Source organism: Erinaceus europaeus, chromosome 7 (assembly GCF_950295315.1).
Source record: "Erinaceus europaeus chromosome 7, mEriEur2.1, whole genome shotgun sequence".
NCBI classification, from domain to species: Eukaryota; Metazoa; Chordata; class Mammalia; order Eulipotyphla; family Erinaceidae; genus Erinaceus; species Erinaceus europaeus.
This window is the reverse complement of record NC_080168.1, coordinates 93,838,332-93,857,942: the sequence shown is the minus strand read 5'-3', so window position 1 is coordinate 93,857,942 and position 19,611 is coordinate 93,838,332. Positions and strand designations below refer to the sequence as shown.

General features: G+C 38.7%; 1 protein-coding gene across 3 annotated transcripts in view; it reads right to left on the bottom strand.

Moving 5' to 3' along the window:
• Positions 1-19,611, bottom strand: part of PTPRR (protein tyrosine phosphatase receptor type R) — a 302,321-nt gene that overhangs the window by 8,911 nt on the left and 273,799 nt on the right. For all 3 annotated transcript variants that reach the window (XM_007530107.2, XM_007530111.3, XM_060194938.1), the window contains one exon: positions 17,505-17,618. In XM_007530107.2, coding sequence (XP_007530169.1) covers positions 17,505-17,618 — 114 coding nt within the window. The remainder of the gene's footprint in view (positions 1-17,504; positions 17,619-19,611) is intronic.

Below are 19,611 nucleotides of genomic sequence, written 5' to 3'. Positions count from 1 at the left end.
AGAAAGTTTGAGTAAGATATTAAAGAGTGGCATCTGGTAGAATGCACACATTACCATATGCAAGGACCTAGATTTAAACACCCAGTCCCACTTGCAGGATGGAAGCATCATGAGAGATGAAGCAGTGCTGCAGGTGTCTCTCTTTCTCTCTCCCAAATCTTCCTCATCCCTCACAATTTCTGTTACTATTAAAAAAAAAGTAAAAGAAATAAAAGAAAAAGGTCAGAGCACGAGGGTCTTTTTGCATAACCATTATGCTCTCTCCCTAGACCAAAAAAAAAAAAAGCTTAAGAAACTTTCTAATGAAACATGATCATGGGGTCAGGTGGTGGTACAGCTGCTTAAGTGCACACATTACAGTGCACAAGGACCCAGGTTCATGCCCCGGTTCCCACCTTTGGGGGAAAAGCTTCATGAGAGAAGCAGAGCTACAGGTGTTTCTCAGTCTCTTTCCCTCTCTACCTCCCTCTCCCCTTTTTGTTTCTCTCTGTCTCTATCTAATAAATTAAAAAAAGAGATCATACTATGTTTAGTATAGTGCTACTCGTTCTTTGGCATAATTTTAAAAAGTGATTGAACTATGTATATAAGGTAACCTCTTGTTAGAAAGAATACATGATTGAATTAATTACACTTTTTCACATTCAAGATTTCAACAAAAGGCTCACTGTACTTATCATATTGAGATCTTACTACTAATAGGTAATTTAAATTGAAACTATCAGAGACAAGTAATATTCCCTGGTTTACAGAGCAACAAGTTCAGGGTCACTGTCAGAGACAGGATTAGAATGCGAACTTCCTCTCTCTTAATCTTGTGCTCTTAACCTTTTTAGGTCTCCCACCATATAAAACAATAGATTTTTGGAGCCAACAAATCCAGAATTTAGCCAATCTAATTGGAGAAAATTTGAAAGTTCAGTTCCGTGTGAAAAAAGAAAGTCAAAATGTGTTTTGTGACTTTGGATAATTCATTCACTTCTTTTATGTTTTGGACTCCCCTTACAGAGTAAGAGGTTTGTATATTATTCGTAAGACCAATTTTTTTAAAAAAAATTCTTTCCTAGTAGGACTTTGGCAAATGTTATGATAGTCTATAATAATAATAATAATAATAATAATAATAATTATTATTATTATTATTCCATTGTTCTCTATAGAAACAATGCTTTTTAGAAAGGTAGTCCATCACTTTCCAACCTCTGAATCCCAGGGTGGAAAAGACATCTTAATGAAAGGGTCCTCAAATCCACTTCCCCTCCCAGCATTATTAGTCAGCTGAAACACTCCTGCATAAAACCATGTGGGTCACTAATTTCAAAATGGATGTCAGTGCTACTGTGAGTCACAGAATGACAGTTCATAAACCTTACAGTTTTAAGATACAACTATTGAGGCGAAGCCCATGGAATATTTTACTCTTGAAAAGAGGCGCTAATACCAGAAGAGGCTACGGAGCTGGGGACTACTCTATTTTTAGGTAGATCCAGAGAGATAAGAATAGAAAAGGCTCATCCAGGAAATCAGGTGCAGACAAGAATTAGCACCAAACTCCTGGACATCCAAACTTGTGACATCTGGCAACTTATTCTCAAATAGAAGTCCACTTAACCATTCTTACTATTCAATGCACAGTCGCATTTGTCTGCTGCTATTCATTCATTTTCTAAATTAAAAGCAAACACAACAATAATAAAGAAATGAACTAAATAAAATGCCTGTGGGTGCCTTGCACTAAATTTGAACCCGTTTGGAAAGGAAGGGATCCCATTTTAGTTGAAAATATGCTCAAAAGAATTGTTACAAGGAGAATCACAGACTCATGAATCTGCTGTGAGAATTGTAACATCTATTAATAGAAGGTACCCTAAAGCCAATACAAATAGTATCTTGCCAGTGAATGAGGAATCCACCAAATGGCTTTGTCATCATTGTTACACTGAAAACAGCCATTCAGTATCTCTAAACCAGGCCATTTGATTTTATTGCTAAAATGCAGATTTATAGTCTGAGTACAAATTACCTGTTTCTAACATGTTTAATAGCAATAATTGAGAATTATCTTTTTATTTACTTTTTTCCCTAGAATTTTGATTCTGTACAAGGCTCAGTCTCCTAGCTTAGTTCTGGCACAAGCCCCCATTTCAAGTAGCCATATCACTGCCTTATCTTTTTTCTTTGCTACTAGCCTGGCCTTAGACTTTTCAGAAGAGGCAGCTTTCAGAAGCTGAGGGTAGATCATAATTTTTTTTTTTTTTAAATGAACAGTGTGAAGCATTGAGTAGAGGTCATTGTTTAAAGGGCAGGAAAGCATTGGAAAAGGCATGTGGAGCTTGTACTCTGCAGAGTGCAAGATATCAACCCTCTGGTATTGGCTTTGTCTTTTGTATGTCTTATCTTCAGCTGAATGACTCTGATTGGTCTGCCCCACCTTTCTCCCTTCTAATTGGTCCCCACCCCCCACCCAGGCTCATCTTCAGTCTTTTCTTTACCATCAAACTTCTTGAAAGAACAGTTTACTTTTATAACTTCTTTTCTCCCACTTAGTATAACAAAAAAATCCTTTTTATGGTCAAATAACTGTAAAAAAAAAAGTGCTTAAGGAGAGATAAATGTGCTTCAGTACTTATTTTGAATATCCTAGAGAGGGATTCTAAGAAGAACCCAGCTGTGCTCAGCACCTGGCAGTCCTCTCTCCGGTGTCCCTTCATAAAAAACCCATGTGCTAAATGTGTTCGAATGCAGGAGTCCACTCTCTAGCTCCTTTGCTCAAATGACATAGAAAAATATATCATAAATTTTCCACAACCCATTATTACTTTCACTTTCCATCTCCAGGCTTCAGAGACTTTTAAGAGTTCATGTTAGGTCAAAATTTGATTATCTAATGATTGCATTTATATATTTCAACATTTGATGAGCATTCCATTAAAAACATGATGCATTTTATTTTAAAAAATATTTTCATTTATTTTTATTATTTTGGTGGGAGACAGAGAGAAATTGAGAGGGGAGGAAGAGTCAGAGAGGGAGAGAGACAGAGAAATACTTGCAGCCCTGCTTCACCATTCATGAAGTTTCCCCCTGCAGGTGGGGACCAGGGGCTTGAACCTGGGTCCTAGTGCACTGTAATTTGTGTGCTTAAGCAGGTGTGACACCACCTGGCCCCCAAAATGATGTATTTTATGAGAGAAAAATAATAGAAAGAGAGGGAGGAGAGAGAGAGAGGGAGAGAGGGAGGAGAGAGAGAGAGAGAGAGGGAAAGAAGGAGGAGAGAGAGAGAGGGAGAGAGGGAGGAGAGAGGAGAGAGAGAGGAGAGGGGAGAGGAGAGAGAGAGAGAGAGAGAGAGAGAGAGAGAATATTGCATTACTCCAGCATATTCAGTGCTAGGTTTTGAGTCTGTAGCTTCATGTACATAAGTCCTGTGCTCTGTCACAGACCCACCTCCTGGCCACTGGATATTCATCAAAGAAATGCTAGGCATCTTCTATAGAGAGAATTTGGAAATTACTAATAAAAATAAGAGATTTTGGAATGAGGCAGCTTTCCTATGTCCCTCCAATTATACTCTGAATGCAACTGCTAACAAAGCACTCTATCTTTGGAAATGCCCTCATTCCTATTAAATGTTGTTTTAGACATCACAATGTCTTAACATTTTATTGATTGACTTAACATTTTATCGATTGATTGACTGGATAGAGATAGAGAGAAATTGAGAGGAAGGAGAGAGGAGAGAGAAAAACAGAGACACCTACAGACCTGCTTCACAACTCATGAAGCTTTCCTCTTACAGGTGGTGGCCAAGGCCTTGAACCTGGGTCCTTGTACATTATAGCATGTGTACTCAATCAGGTGTGCCACTGCCTGGTCCCCATTTAAAAAAAAAATAGTTAAACAGGGGCCAAAGAAATAGTACAGTGGAAGCGCACCATATTTGCATTCCTCAGGTCCCAGGTTCAGTCTCTGGCTAGAGTTGAACAGGGTTCTGGTGTTTCTCTCTCTTCCTTGCTTTAAATCTCACTAAAGTAACTAAATGCTTAATAAATAATTCGAATATAATTAGAGTGACGTGCTTTTTTTTTTTTTTGTCATACGGCTTTACAGTAAGCACATTCTAAATCTTGCTTACTTTGACTTGAACAGTCATATCTTTTGAGTAGATATCAAGTAGTGAATTACAAGAGAGCTGCGTATGTTGTCACTTTTGAGGCTAGAACCTCAAAAAAAAGTTATTTGATATCTTTGTTTCTTTACTTAAAATTGAAGCTAAGGAGTACCTCCTTCCCTGGTTAAATGAGTTGTACGCACTGAAGACCATGCTAGGGTGGCCACTATTAAATGTACTTTTGGGAGTGAATGGTCCATATTAGAATATTTGAAGACAAGATTCAAAACTGCAACAAGAATAGTCAAAATGACTAGGGCTGCAGACAAGGATGGAACAATAAGCTGCAAGAATTGAAAGCAGGAGGTATGAATGCTGTAAGACCAGTTTTACTTTTATTGGCCTGAACTGATGATATGGCCAATAACAGCAGTCACCTTCAAGTTGGAGTTCGAGAAGTGAGATGCGATAAGAAAAAAGTTGAACAGAATCATGAGACAAAAACTTGGAAGGGGTAAAGGAAAGGAGGAAGATTTTTTTTCTCGTTTGCTTTTTATTTATTTATTTAATTAATTAATTAATTAATTAATTTTTTTGCTTTTTATAATAGCCAGGAGAGTGAACAACAGCAGAGAGGCAAGGAAAAGGAAAAGCAATGTCAATCTTGTAAAGGAAGAAAGATAAAAGAAAGACTTCCAAGGGAAGCTTTTGGAGAGGGTCTGTTTCATAAACAAGAGAAACAGCTGCAGAGAGGGAATTTGTGTAAAAGGGATCTTGATGAATAAATCAGGATGATTTGGAGACATATATTGGCAGTAATTCAAATCCATCTGGTAGGGAGCCTGTAGGCTTCAGATCAGAGGAGAAGTAGAATATGTTTTGAAGATCCTATCGGGAGTAAAAAGCCAAGCCTCGTGGGAAGACCTTGGTACTTATGAGAGGCCAAGGTTAAAATTTCTGCCCAATTGCTTTAGGAAGGAAGGAGCAGATAGAGGAGGCATTGTGATATGATTTAAAAAAATGTATCTGTGATTCAGTTCAATCCTAGAGGACAATTTAGGTGACTTGAGAGGAGAATGTGAATGCAAAGTGCAACCAAGCTGAGGTAAAGCTATAAAAGCAGGTGAGGGATGGCAAGAATTAGCTATAATGTTAGTCAAGATAAGGGCCAAACCTAGCCACTCTGAGCCCCCACCCCCAACTCCCTTTTGTTTTCCAGTGTGTTGCTCTAAATAGGATCATGGGAGGTGTTGGAGGTCACTTTGATTTGAGTCAGTTTAGATCCACCCATGGTAACTGCATCTGGAATCAAGCAATGGTTAATAGGACATCAGGGTGCAGGGGTGGGGTTCCCTGCAGTAGCCTTGAATTAGAAGCATAAAGAAGGAGAGCTCAAGGTCATGGTGGAAGCAGCTATTGATTGTCTCTGAGTCTTGGCTCTGAACCTCTGATGTAGGAACCCCTGATGGGTGATTGCAGGTTCATGAGTCTGAAGTAAAGCAACTGGATCCTGTTCCAGTTGAAGCAGAAAAGCCTGGATGGAAGGCAAGGGGTTTCAGGAGACTGAAACACAATAATGAATGTGTTTAGGATTAGTTACATGTGGGGTATGGAAATGGGGATGTGAGGTGGGTAGAGTGTGCATAAGAAACATAGGTCCATTGGCGTAAGCATCCCGGTTCGAGCCCCCGGCTCCCCACCTGTAGGGGAGTCGCTTCCCAGGTGATGAAGCAGGTCTGCAGGTGTCTATCATTCTCCCTCCCTCTCTGTCATTCCCTCCCCTCTCCATTTCTCTCTGTCCTATCTAACAATGATGACATTAATAAATACAACAACAAGCAACAAGGGCAACAAAAGGGAAAATAAATAAAACAAACAAAAATGAACCAAACAAAAACAAACAAACAAACAAAAGAAACATAGGTCAAGTGCCACAGGCATAGTAATCTCTTTTTAATGACGTGAGGTCTCTGCAGCCTTGTGAGGTATATGTTACTTGCTCCAGTTTACAAAGGCATGTTCATATTTCTTGCTACATATTGATAATTAAAGGTGGCTAAGCTGGACTTCATGCATATCACATGCCCGGCAACTAACACAGATCATCTCTTAGACCTTTCAACAACGAGAAGCAGATGTTACTTCCATTTTCCAGATGAGATAAGTAAAGATCAGAGAAGTCCTGTAACTTGCCCAAAGCTGTACAAGGTGAGAGCCATGGAAGCCAAACTATGAACCTAGGCAGAGCATCTCCAGAGGCCAGTTTGTAAGCATTAAGGTTAAATAAGCTCTAATGAGTCCTTTAAAGAGGAAAAGAGGGAACATACACTTACAAAGACAGAGAAATTATTTGGAAAGAGATAAGGAATGACAGGGATGTGGAGGCAAAATCTAGTCTGGCCAGTGGAACTGGAATGTTTGATTTTTAGAAATAGGAAAGACATCACAGACACGTCTAATAATAATGAAGATGCTAATAGCACAATGAACCTTAACGTGAAGTTTTTTTACATACCACATTCTGTTGTGATGACATATTTATTCAAATATTTTAGAAAGTTAACTTTCTACTTCTACATTTATGCAACTTTAGTTCATTGGGCTAAAATCCAAAAGACTCAGTTCCTGTGACCCCATTGCATTAATTCTTTACAGGAGTAATCTCTGTCTGAAATTATCCTGTTTATGTCTAATTGTGTATTATCTTCCCACCGTCTCTGTTGGCATGAACACTGGTAGAGCACAACCTCTTTCATCTTGTTTATGCTGTACTTGCAGCATCTAGAACAATGCTCTGGGACAGGAAGTAATTAATAAGCATTTACTGCATGAGTACAAGAAGAAAACCCAGTATTTCAGATCTCAGAGCAACTCTTTTACTACAGCACATTGAAATGCAGAGAGAGGTCGACTGCTCATGTGCAGACATAACATCTTTCTCCTTGCACCTGTTCTTAAGGAGAGCCTGCTCACTCTCCCCATCACTGACTTAGCTGTACATTTACCCAGGTAGATTCACCCAAGAGAAAGAATTGAAACTTCCTGTTCAATAAAAAAAATAGATACTGAGGTCATTGCCAATGTACCAAACCATCTTTATATAAAAATGACTTCCCCTAGGAAACAGTTAGTACCCATACTTCTTAAGCTTTTCCATAAGACTGAAGAAACAGGACTACTCCCTTCCACCTTCTATGAAGCCAACATCACCCTGATACCAAAAGCAGATAGGGACACAACAAAAAAGGAAAACTACAGACTAATATCTCTGATGATCATAGATGCCAAAATATTGAACAAGATCTTGGACAACCGGATACAGCAGCACATCAAAAAGATTGTTCATCATGACCAAGTGGGACTCATCCCAGGAATGCAAGGCTGGTTCAACATCCGTAAGTTAATCAATGTCATTCACCACATCAATAAAAGCAAAGCCAAAAGCCACATGATTATCTCAATAGATGCAGAGAAAGCCTTTGACTAAATCCAACACCCATTCATGCTCAAAACTCTACAAAAAATGGGAATAGATGGGAAATTCCTCAAGATAGTGGAGTCTATATATAGCAAACCTACAGCCAACATCATACTCAATGGACAGAAGCTGAAAGCATTCCCCCTCAGATCAGGGACTAGACAGGGCTGTCCACTATCACCATTACTCTTCAACATAGTATTGGAAGTTCTTGCCATAGCAATCAGGCAAGAGAAAGAAATCAAAGGAATACAGATTGGAAGGGAAGAAGTCAAGCTCTCACTATTTGCAGATGATATGATAGTATAATAGAAAAACCTAAAGAATCCAGTAGAAAACTACTGGAAGTTATTAGGCAATATAGCAAGGTGTCAGGCTACAAAATCAATGTACAGAAATCAGTGGCATTTCTTTATGCAAACACTAAAGCTGAAGAAGAAGACATCCAGAAATCATTCCCATTCACTGTTGCAGCAAAATCAATAAAATACCTAGAAATAAATTAGACCAAAGAAGTGAAAGACTTGTATACTGAAAACTATGAGTCGCTACTCAAGGAAATAGAAACTCATACCAAGAAATGGAAAGATATCCCATGCTCATGGATTGGAAGAATAAATATCATCAAAATGAATATTCTCCCCAGAGCCATATACAAATTTAATGCAACACCCAACAAAGTTCCACCAAGCTTCTTTAAGAGAATAGATCAAAAACTACAATTATTTATCTGGAACCTAAAGACACCTAGAATTGCCAAAACCATCTTGAGGAAAAGAAACAGAAATGGAGGCATCACACTCCCAGATCTCAAACAATATTATAAAGCCATCATCATCAAAACAGCATGGTACTGGAACAAAAATAGGCACACAGACCAGTGGAACAGAACTGAAAGACCAGAAATAAATCCCCACACCTATGGAAACCTAATCTTTGATAAGGGGGCCCAAAGCATTAAATGGAAAAAGGAGGCTCTCTTCAATAAATGGTGCTGGGAAAACTGGGTTGTAACATGCAGAAGAATGAAATTGAACCACTTTATCTCACCAGAAACGAAAATCAACTCCAAATGGATCAAAGACCTGGATGTTAGACCAGAAACAATCAAATACTTAGAGGAAAACATTGGTAAAACACTTTCCCACCTACACCTCAAGGACATCTTTGATGAATCAAACCCAATTGCAAGAAAGACTAACGCAGAAACAAACCAATGGGACTACATCAAATTGAAAAGCTTCTGCACATCCAAAGAAACTATTAAACAAACAAAGAGACCCCTGACAGAATGGGAGAAGATCTTCACATGCCATACATCAGACAAGAAACCAATCACCAAAATATATAAAGATCTCAGCAAACTTAGCACCAAAAAGGCAAATGACCCCCTCCAAAAATGGGCAGAGGATATGAACAAAACATTCACCTCAGAGGAGATCCAAAAGGCTAACAAACATATGGAAAACTGCTTTAGGTCACTGATTGTCAGAGAAATGCAAATTAAGACAATGTTGAGATACTACCTCACTCCTGTAAGAATGGCATACATCAAAAAGGACAGCAGCAACAAATGCTGGAGAGGTTGTGGGGACAGAGGAACTCTTTTGCACTGCTGGTGGGAATGTAAATTGGTCCAGCCTCTGTGGAGATCAGTCTGGAGAACTCTCACAAGGCTAGACATAGACCTTCCATATGATCCAGTAATTCCTCTCCTGGGGTTATACCCCAAGGACTCCATAACACCCAACCAAAAAGAGGTGTGTACTTCTATGTTCATAGCAGCACAATTCATAATAGCTAAAACCTGGAAGCAACCCAGGTGCCCAACAACAGATGAGTGGCTGAGAAAACTGTGGTATATATACACAATGGAACACTATATAGCTATCAAGAACAATAAACCCACCTTCTCTGACCCATCTTGGACAGAGATAGAAGGAATTATGTTAAGTGAGCTAAGTCAGAAAGATAAAGATGAGTATGGGATGATCCCACTCAAAAACAGAAGTTGAGAAAGAAGATCTGAAAGGGAAAGTAAAAGCAGGATCTGACTAAATTGAAAGTAGGGCACCAAAGTAAAAACCCTGTGGTGAGGGGTAGACATGCAGCTTCCTGGGCCAATGGGGGATGGGGGTGGGCGTGAGTGGGTGGGATAGGACATAGTCTTTTGGTGGTGGGAATGGTGTTTATGTACACTCCTAGTAAAGTGTAGCCATATAAATAACTAATTAATATGAGAGGGGGAAAATTAATTGTATGTCTCGAAGTTTTTAAAACACAGAGTCTTTTTAATACATAGGCTGTGTATTTGATATGCAGACTCTCTCAAAAGCCTAGACCAAGTAGATCAGAAGCAACCAATGGCACAGCTATATATACAGCAAACCCTAACAAAAGGACTTTTCAAAGCTAACCCAATTACCAAATAATGTGATGATAACATTAACTATCCATTGTCTTTTTGAACCCTAAGACAGCAGGAACCTCACATCTCCACTACAGAGCCTATATTTCCCCCAGTCCTGGAACCTTAGGATAGGGCCCACTTTCCCGCATGATTCTCCCAATCCATATCAAATAATATTTTATCTTCCAATCGCAACCTAATCAACGCAATGATTGCCACGTCAACATGCTTCAGCTCAGACTGTGTCCAGAGACTTCAGGTGTGGAATGACAACCCTTCAGCTTCATTACTCACGTGAGACCTTTCCTTTCATAGTATTCCCAGGTGGTTCACTTTTTAACAAAGTCCCAAACCTAGATATAGACCAGGTTCTGTGAGAGAGAGCATATGTTCACACGTATCCATAAACTAGTGCAAAATATATACCTGAAAGCAGTAGTACACTAGAATTTGCAGTGAGTACCCCCCTAACACTTCCTCTCCACTATTCCAACCTTTGGGTCCATGATTCTTCAACAGTTTGTTTGGCTTTGTATGTTAACTCTCTTTTCAGCCCCCAGGTTCCAGATGCCATCGGGATGCCGGCCAGGCTTCCCTGGACTGAAGACCCCACCAATGTATCCTACAGCTCTGATTCTCCAGAGACCCACCCTACTAGGGAAAGAGAGAGGCAGACTGGGAGTATGGACCGACCAGTCAACGTCCATGTTCAGCGGGGAAGCAATTACAGAAGCCAGACCTTCCACCTTCTGCAACCCACAACGATATGTGTTGATATGGATGAGAAGTTGGAACTTCTATGCTCTATTGGTGGGAGTGGGAATGTGAGAAAGCAGTATGGTGGATCCTCCAAAAGTTAAAAACATAATTCTCATTTCAATCTCATTTTAAGGTATAAGCCCCAGAAAAATCTTCAACAGTTATTATTACACCCATACTCACAAGAGCAACACTCACAGTAGCCATCAGGTAGAACCACACAAGTGTCCATCAACAGATGAAGGGACAAACAAGATATCTCATGTAGATACAATGGAGGATTATAAAGCTGCCAGAGGACAGGAAGGCATGAAGAACTGTTTATGATGACAAAATTCTGTTGGTAGAGTAGGGCACCAAAGTAAAAACCCTGGGTTGAGTGTGAGGGTGGATGTTCAGCTTCATGGGGCGGGGTGGGGGTGGCAGTGGGGGGATGGGGTGGGATGGGACACAGTCTTTTGCTGGTGGGATTTATGTACACTCCTATTAGTTTGTAGTCATATAAATCACTATTTAATTAATATGAGAGGGGAAAATTGATTGAATATCTCAAACTTTTAATGCACAGACCATAGGCTGAGTCTTTGATATGTTGACTCTCTTAAAAGCGTAGACCAGGGAGAACAGAAGCAACCAATGGCACAGCTATACATAAATAATGTCAAAGGACATAAATTTTGGTGATGTTGTGTATGATATAGCAAATACTAACAAAGGGATTTTTCAAAGTTAACCCAATTGCCAAATAATGTGATTATAACAATAACTACTGTCTTCTTAAACCCTAAAACAGCAGAAACCTCCCACTTTCTCTATAGAGCCTATATTTCCCCAGTCCTGCAACCTCTAGAGTGGGGCTCACTTTCCTGCATGCTTCTCTCAATTCATACCGAATGATATTGCATTTGCTGATCCCAGCCTAATCAATGCAACAAGTACCACCTTGGTATGCTTCACTTTAGACTGTGTCCAGAGATGTCAGGCATGAAATGTCAACCCTTCAGCCCCATTACTTGGGTGAGACCTTTCCTTTCATAGGATTCTCTAATTCCATTCCAGGTGGTTCACTTTCTAACAGTCTCAAAATCTAGATATAGACCAGGTCTCATGAGAGCATATGTTCACATGTATCCATAAATTAGGGCAAAATATATACCTGAAAGCAAAAGTACACAATAGTCTGTAGTGAGTCAGTATGAAGTTCATAATGAAATAGTGTTTACTTAGACTTAGATACCCTCCTCATCTACTTCTTATTACACTTCCTTCACTCACTCCCCAGATATCCTTATCAAAGCAAGGGCTGCAAAAGCTGAATAAGGGCAAGAGACAGGTATACTTTAATGATGACTCTTTAGTTACTATCAGGCCACCCTATCAGTTGGGGCCCTAATTGAGGAGTCCTGAGATTCCCAAACAGACCTGATGGGCCTCGAATAAATCCCTCTCTTGATTGTTACGGGTTTTCTCTATCAGGAACAACAAAAGAGACCCCTTTGTGGGCCCCCATAGGATCTTGCCCTCAACTTGGATCAACAATGCTAGAGAATGTTCCATCCTCTGAAGGGAGGATGGACAACATATTCTATGCTACACTTGAGGAAGATGGGTCCTGATATTGGGGTAGCTTGGAACATTTCTACTGATGACCACAGAATGTGAGCTCGGATCTATATGGATGCAGAAGTCACATGGGCTCCTAAGCTGAATTTGGGCTCCAGATCAGATCAAATCAATGGGGTTTACAGTCAACAGTATTTATACTCCTTTCCCATATTTGGGAGCTATTCTCTCCCCTGATCCAACTTTCTGGTCCTTTTTTCAGCCATGACATCATCATCTCCCCAGACAATAATGTAGATCCACCTGCATATCAGTTTTCAGGCTCAGAGAAAAAAAAAGAAAAAAAAAACTAATATAGCCACAGGCCCTTTGGAATGTAACTAAAATATGCCTACTAACTACCTATAAAACGGAAACTCCCAACTCTTCATCTGCACTACTCCAGCCTTTAGGTCAACTTGTTTGGCTTTATATGTTAACTCTCTTTTCAGCCACAAGGTTCTAGATGTTGCCATGATGCCAATCAGACTTCCCTGGACAGAAAACCCCACCAATGTGTCCTGGATCTCTGATTCCCCAGAACCCCACCCCACTAGGGAAAGAGAGAGGGAGACTGGGAGTATGGATCGACCTGTCAAAGCCCACGTTCAGTGGGGAAGCAATTACAGAAGCCAGACCTTCTACCTTCTGCATCCCACAATGACCTTGGGTCCATACTCCCAGAGGGCTAAAGAATAGGAAAGCTATCAAGGGAGGGGATGGGATATGGAGTTGTGATGGGAATTGTGTGGAGTTGTACCCCCTTTATCCTATAGTTTTGTCCATGTTTTCTTTTTATAAATAAACTAAAAAAATGCAAAAGAAAAAAAAGAAAATTCTGTTAGGTGGTAGAGGGTGCTGGAGATTGGCTATACAACATTGTGAATGCACTTAGTATATTGCACTAAACCTTTAAAAATAGTTAAGGTAGTAAATGATGTTATGTGCACTTTTAAAACCAATTCTAATATAACTATATTGAGGAAATGCTGAATTATAGGACTTTTGTTGTTACAAGTGTACACTTCCACATTTATCCAAGACAGGTGTCAGTACATTCCTTCTTCATCCAAACCATTATTTTATTCCATCATTAGGGTTTTGGCCTCCAATATTGCTCTTTTAAAAAATTTTTATTTTCTTTATTTATTTATTGTCCATAGAAAGTGAGAAATTGAGAGGAAGAGAGAAATAGAGAGACTTGCAGCACTGCTAAACCACTTGCAAAAAGCTTCCCTTCTGCAGGTGGGTACTGGGGGCTTGAACTGGGGTCTTTGCGTACTGCAAAATGTATGATCAACCAGGTGCTCCACCTCCTAGCCCTCCAATCTCTCTTAATAAGCCTCCCTTTCTGATTCTGAGTCCCCTAATCTGCTGTGACATACCACAGTTCATTGAATATTCTCTTTATTGTTACTTGGAGCTAAAGTGTGAGATTATCTGGTATTTGTTCTTCTCCATCTTGTTTATCTCACTCAACATGATTACTTGTAGCTTCACCCATGCTGTAGCAAAGGAGAATATACCATTGTCTCTTACAACTGTGCAGTATTTTCATATATATATGTGTGTACATATATATATATACATACACACACACACACACACACACACACACACACACATATATATATATATATATATGCCACAACTTCTGTAACTATTCATCTGTCATTGGACACTTGGATTTTTTCCAAACATTGGCTATTACAAATGGCAGTGCCATGAACATAGGTGTGCACAGATCTTTCTGAATAGATGTTTTTGTTGTCTTTGGGTAGATACCTAGGAGAGGAATTGCTGAGTCATGTGGTGAGTTGATTTTTAATGTTTTCACGAATCTCCAAATTTTGTTTTATAGGGGCTGCACTAATTTGCATTCCCGCCAAGAGTGTAGAAAGGCTCCCCTTTCTCCACATACTTGCCAGCAATTGTTGTGACTATTCTTTTTTTTTTTTCTTAGGGGGAAGATACTCATTTGAGTCATGGAGTACTACTCAGCAGTTTAAAAAGACTATGTTGTGTCTGAGAAGGTTTTTATGCTTCCATCTAATCTGAATGACAGTCTAGCAGGATACAGTAGTCTTGTTGAAAGCCTTTCTCATTGAGCACTCGATAAATATCTTGCCATTTTCTTCTGGCCTGTAGTGTTTGTGTGGAGAAGTCTGCTGCTAATTTTACGAGTTTTCCTCTGTCGGTGACTTTGTTTTTTCTTGCAGCCTTCAGGATACTTACTTTATCTTTATTCCTTTCCATTCTAAATATGATGTGTCTTTAAGTCTGGGTTAATTCTGTTTGGGATCCTCTGGGCTTCTTGAACCTTTATGTCTTTGATGTCTATACTGGAGAAGTTCTCAGCTATTATGTCCTGAAGAATGCTTTCTTTCCCTCCCTCTCTTTCTTCCTCTGATAAGCCAATAATGTGTATATTATTTCTTTTGAAGTCATCCCATAGGTCTCTGTTGTTGTTTTCAGTATCTCTTAATATCTTTTTGAGATCTCTTACTTCTTTTTAGTTGTCTCTAATTCATCCTCAATCTTGCTAATTCTTTCTTCAGCCTCATTTATTCTATTCTCTTTCCCCTCTACTGTTTTCTGGGGTTTATCTATTTTGTTACCCTGTTCTGATACTGTTTTAGCTTGTTCATCTAGTTGTGTTGTTAGCTTTGCTATTTCAGCTTTCAGCTCTCTAATAACTTTAAGATAATTAGTGTTTTCTTCCAGCATCTCATTTGTTGTTTCTGCATTTCTGATGACAATTCTTTCAAACTCTTTACTCATTCCTGTGATTATTTCCTTAACTAGTGTTTGGATGTTGACCCCTTATCTGAATATCTTTTTCTGGGGAAGCATCTATTCAGTTCTTTCTACCATTTTTTAGTGGGTTTTTGTTGTTGTTACTCAATTTTGTGAGAATTTTATATATCTTGACTATTAGCATTTTTTTTTACGTGTAGCGTGTAAATATCTTTTCCACATGCTAGGGTGTCTATCTGTTTTGGTGATTACTCTTATTGTTGTACAGAAGCTTTTCAGTCTGATGTACTTCTAGTGGTTCCTCTGTTCCTTTCTTACCCTTCCTCTTGAGATTTTGAAGACAGTTCTAGTATAGATATCATGTGATGTTCTGCTGTATTTTATGGTTTCTTGTCTAACATCCAAGTATTTGACCCATTTTGAGTTTACCTTTTGCACTGTGACATGTCATGGTTTCATTTCATTCTTTTCCATGTTACCACCCACTTTCCCCAACACCATTTCCCTGACTTTTATTGTTTGACCTATGTTAAAGCCTATTGTGTCAGATATAGACATGGCTATCCTTACTTTCCTTTGTGGCTCATTAACTTGTTTTCCAATCTTTCAGTTTAAGTCTGTTTGTTCTGCTGAGTTAAATGGGTTGACTTCCTGTAAGAAGCATGTATATGGGTTATATTTCCTGATCCACTGAGACACTTTGTGCCTTTTGATGGTTGGATTCAGTCTATTGACGTTAAGTGAAATTGTGGATTTCATATTGAGTGCCCTTATTTTATGTGGGTGTTGAGTGCTCATGTAGTGTTGTTTTGTGGTTGTTGTTTTTACATGGTTTCCTTTAGAACTCTGGAGAGGGCAGGTTTAGTGCTTATAGGTTCCTTATCTACAAAACTTGTTATCCTTCCCTCCAATCTAAATGAGAGTCTAACAGGTTAGAGTACTTTTAGTTGGAAGCTTCTCTCATTGAGCATTCTATAAACATCTTGCCATTCTTTTCTGGCCTTTCCAGTTTCTGTAGAAAAATCTGATAATAATCTTATGGGCTTTTTTCTATAGGTGATTCTTTGTTTCTCTGTTGCTGCTCTAGATTTTTTGTGTGTGTGTGTGTGTGTGCTTAGTTTTTGTCTAAATGTTATTATATGTCTTGTATGTATGTTTGAGTTTATTTTATGCAGCATTCTTTGTTTTCTTTGATTTGTATATCTTTTCCTTCATTAAGTTGATGGAAGTTTTCAGCTATAAGCTTCTCCAAGATATGTTTTGCTCATTTTTCTTCTTCTGGGATACCTATGAAGTATTTGTTGCTCCTTTTAATGTCGTCCAAAAATCTTCAATGTTGCTTTCATTATCTTTTATTCTCCCCTCTTGTTTTTCCTATATATTTTTCCTTGATATTCTTTGTCTCATCCTCATTTATTATTTGATCTCTAGCCTCTGTCATTCTGCTGTTGAGTCTCCCATTTGTATTGAGCTAAGCTACTGTGGTCCCTTATTTAACTACTGTGGCCTCTTATTTAGCTATGTTGAAATCTAGTTCAGTTACTGTAGTCATTAGCTCATACACTGCAGTCTTTACTTCTTTGCAAGGTGTTGTGATATGTCTCATGAATTCACTTGTCATCTCTGTTTCTTTTTCTGAGCTCATTGAGGACTGGTATATTGAAATCTTCGTAGGGGGTGGGGCTTACCTGCCTCCTGTGTATTTGGGGCTTTTGCAGAGCTTCTGTCTTGGTGAAGGTGTCTACTTATTGTGACTTGCTCTTTTTCAAGTGTCTGTATTGGGGAATCTTTCCTTGATAGGGTCTCAGCAGGGGCAGGCTCTCTTTGGGGTGAACTTTCCTCTGCATCATATGATGGTTTGCTGTGGTTGAGCCATTATGATTGCTATGGGGGTGGGGTGACTTATTCCTCCCAAAGTTTAGCTAAGAAGATGTACAGATTGATTTAAGGCCTCTGGAAAGTCTGTCTATATGCATTTTTTAACAGTTAAAACAAACTAGACAAAAAAGGCTCTTGATAGTATGACATATGCCTCATTTTATAGGATTTAAGGAGTGATTCACTTAAGTCAAACAAAAATGCAGAGTATATATAAAGAAATAGGGATGTGACACTAAGAAAAACAGTCTCATCACATGTAATTGGTGCTAGAGGTGAGGAAGGATTAAATATAAGCTTTTTATTTTAATCTCTTAGAGGTAGTGTTGCAAATGACATCTCCTTTGATCAATTTTTAACATAACATATTTTAAAGCATTCTGTACACATTTATGTACAGATGGAGGACTTTGGAACCTGTGATGTTTATGAAGTTCAGGTACTAAATAAGATCAGGTTGTGACTAGCAGCATATTTTAAAGTCTCTAGTACCCAGTCCTGCAGATACTCACCTGTCCATACGAAGCTGGCAGACAATGTTTAGCACATCAACAACTCCCTCTTCTTTCAATTGTTGGCAGCCAATGGATGTAGCAATAAAACACCCCGTTCTACCTATCCCTGCACTGAAAAAAGAGACAAAGAATGAAAAGGTGGAGAGAAATATATTATTTCACGAGTCCTTTAAAATAAAACACAAGTTAGGACTATAATTTTCATTGCTAACAATATTACTAAGCTGTAACATTGTAATTAATATCATAATAACAATAGATCTCATGAACTAAGTATTACAAATATAGCTCTATGCTAAATGCTTAACCTATGTCCTTTTATTTAGGCAGACAGTGTACAGTAGGATGTGTGGGATGGAGGGAGGTGGGGGAAAATGAAAAAAGAGGCAATTCTAGAATAAGGACTGTCTGAAAAAAGAGATGTCTGGCCTTGGACATACTGATGCTAGTGATTCTGATTATATGAATATTTAATTTAGTTTAGAAAAGAGCTGTACATATTAGCTAGAGGCACATATTTCCAAATCATTTGTATCTAGGTAACAGTTCAATAGAAACATTATTCTAGAGGACTTATGCATTCAGCTGCCTTAAAGAGTGTTTAATAGAATACTGCTAACCAGTTCCATTATTCTCTCAACAGTTTCAAGTTTCAAGCACTAACACCTTTAAGCAAAATTCTCTCAGTTCTACATCTAAATTCTTCAAGTTTCTCATACATTCTAAACTGGCACCCCATCTCCTGGCTGGAATACTTGATGTTACTATTTTGCACTTGCTTCAGCCCAATGTATTTAAATTTCAATATATCTAAAGCTAAATTAACTTTTCCCTCAATGGCATTACCAGTCAGATACAAGTCTTCCAGCCTAGAAATCTTGGAGCCGTCTTTACCATCTCGCTCTTGCTCACCTCCCACCTCCAATCTGTCTCCAATCTTACATCTTCTACCTTCCCTAAGCATGAAATTTGGGGACTATACTTTCCTTCCTATACACTGATCATGCTTCCAACAGTTCCTCATTTCATGATTAGCAATGATGGTATTGTGGCTTCTAAGTCTCAAGCACTTTTTACTTTTGGACTAATTTAAGATCCATATAGTTTCAAGGTTCATCTCTCTCAATTAGAAACATGATCATAATATTCTCCACCAAAAATCTGTATATTATTCCCAATACTGACAGCACAATATCTACACACTCTGCTATGATGTTCACGAATTTGCATGATAACTTTAACTAATTTTCAAATTTTCAGTCTTCTTTGTTGTCCTCTTTAGATTCCTATATTATTGACTTCCTTTATATGATATGGGAAAATATTTTATTTTTAAATTTTCTTTTGGTGTTAACGGTATTCCTTCAGTCAAAAATGGCCTTCTAATTACCTTTTAATACCATAAACATTGGTAATTTTTCTAGATTCTGTTAAACATTATTCTAATTTTTAAAAGTATTCTTCAGTCTTCATAGGTTGAACTAATTGTTCTTCTTTTCACACGCAAACAGAATTAATTCTCAAAGTTGGCACTTGTTTTTATTTAGTGGAATGGGTCCTTTTCCTTTTTTTTTTTTTTTTTTGCCTCTAGGGTTATCGCTGGGGCTCAGTGTCTGCACTATGAATCCACAGCTCCTGGAGGCCATTTTTTCCATTTTGTTGCCTTTGTTATTGTTATTGATGTTGTTGTGTTGGATAGGACAGAGAAACAGAGAGGGGAGAAGAAGATATAGAGGGGGAGAGAAAGATAGACACCTGCAGACCTGCTTTACCAGGTGAAGCGACTCCCCTACATGTGGGGAGCTGGAATCAATCCAAGATCCTTGTGTGGGTCCTTATGCTCTGCACTATGTGTGCTTAACCAGGTGCGTTACCACCCAGCCCTCTAGAATGGGTCCTTTTTAATGAAAGTGTCTAAAGACTTTATTTCAGGGGCCAGGCAGTGGCATACACAGTTAAGCACACACAGTATAGTGTACAAAGACTCAAGTTCAAGCCCCTGGTCTCTACTTGCAGGGGGAAAGTTTCATGAGTGGTGAAGCAGGGCTTCAGGTATCTCTCTCTCTCTCTCTCTACCCCCTCTCTCAAATTCTCTCTTTCTCTA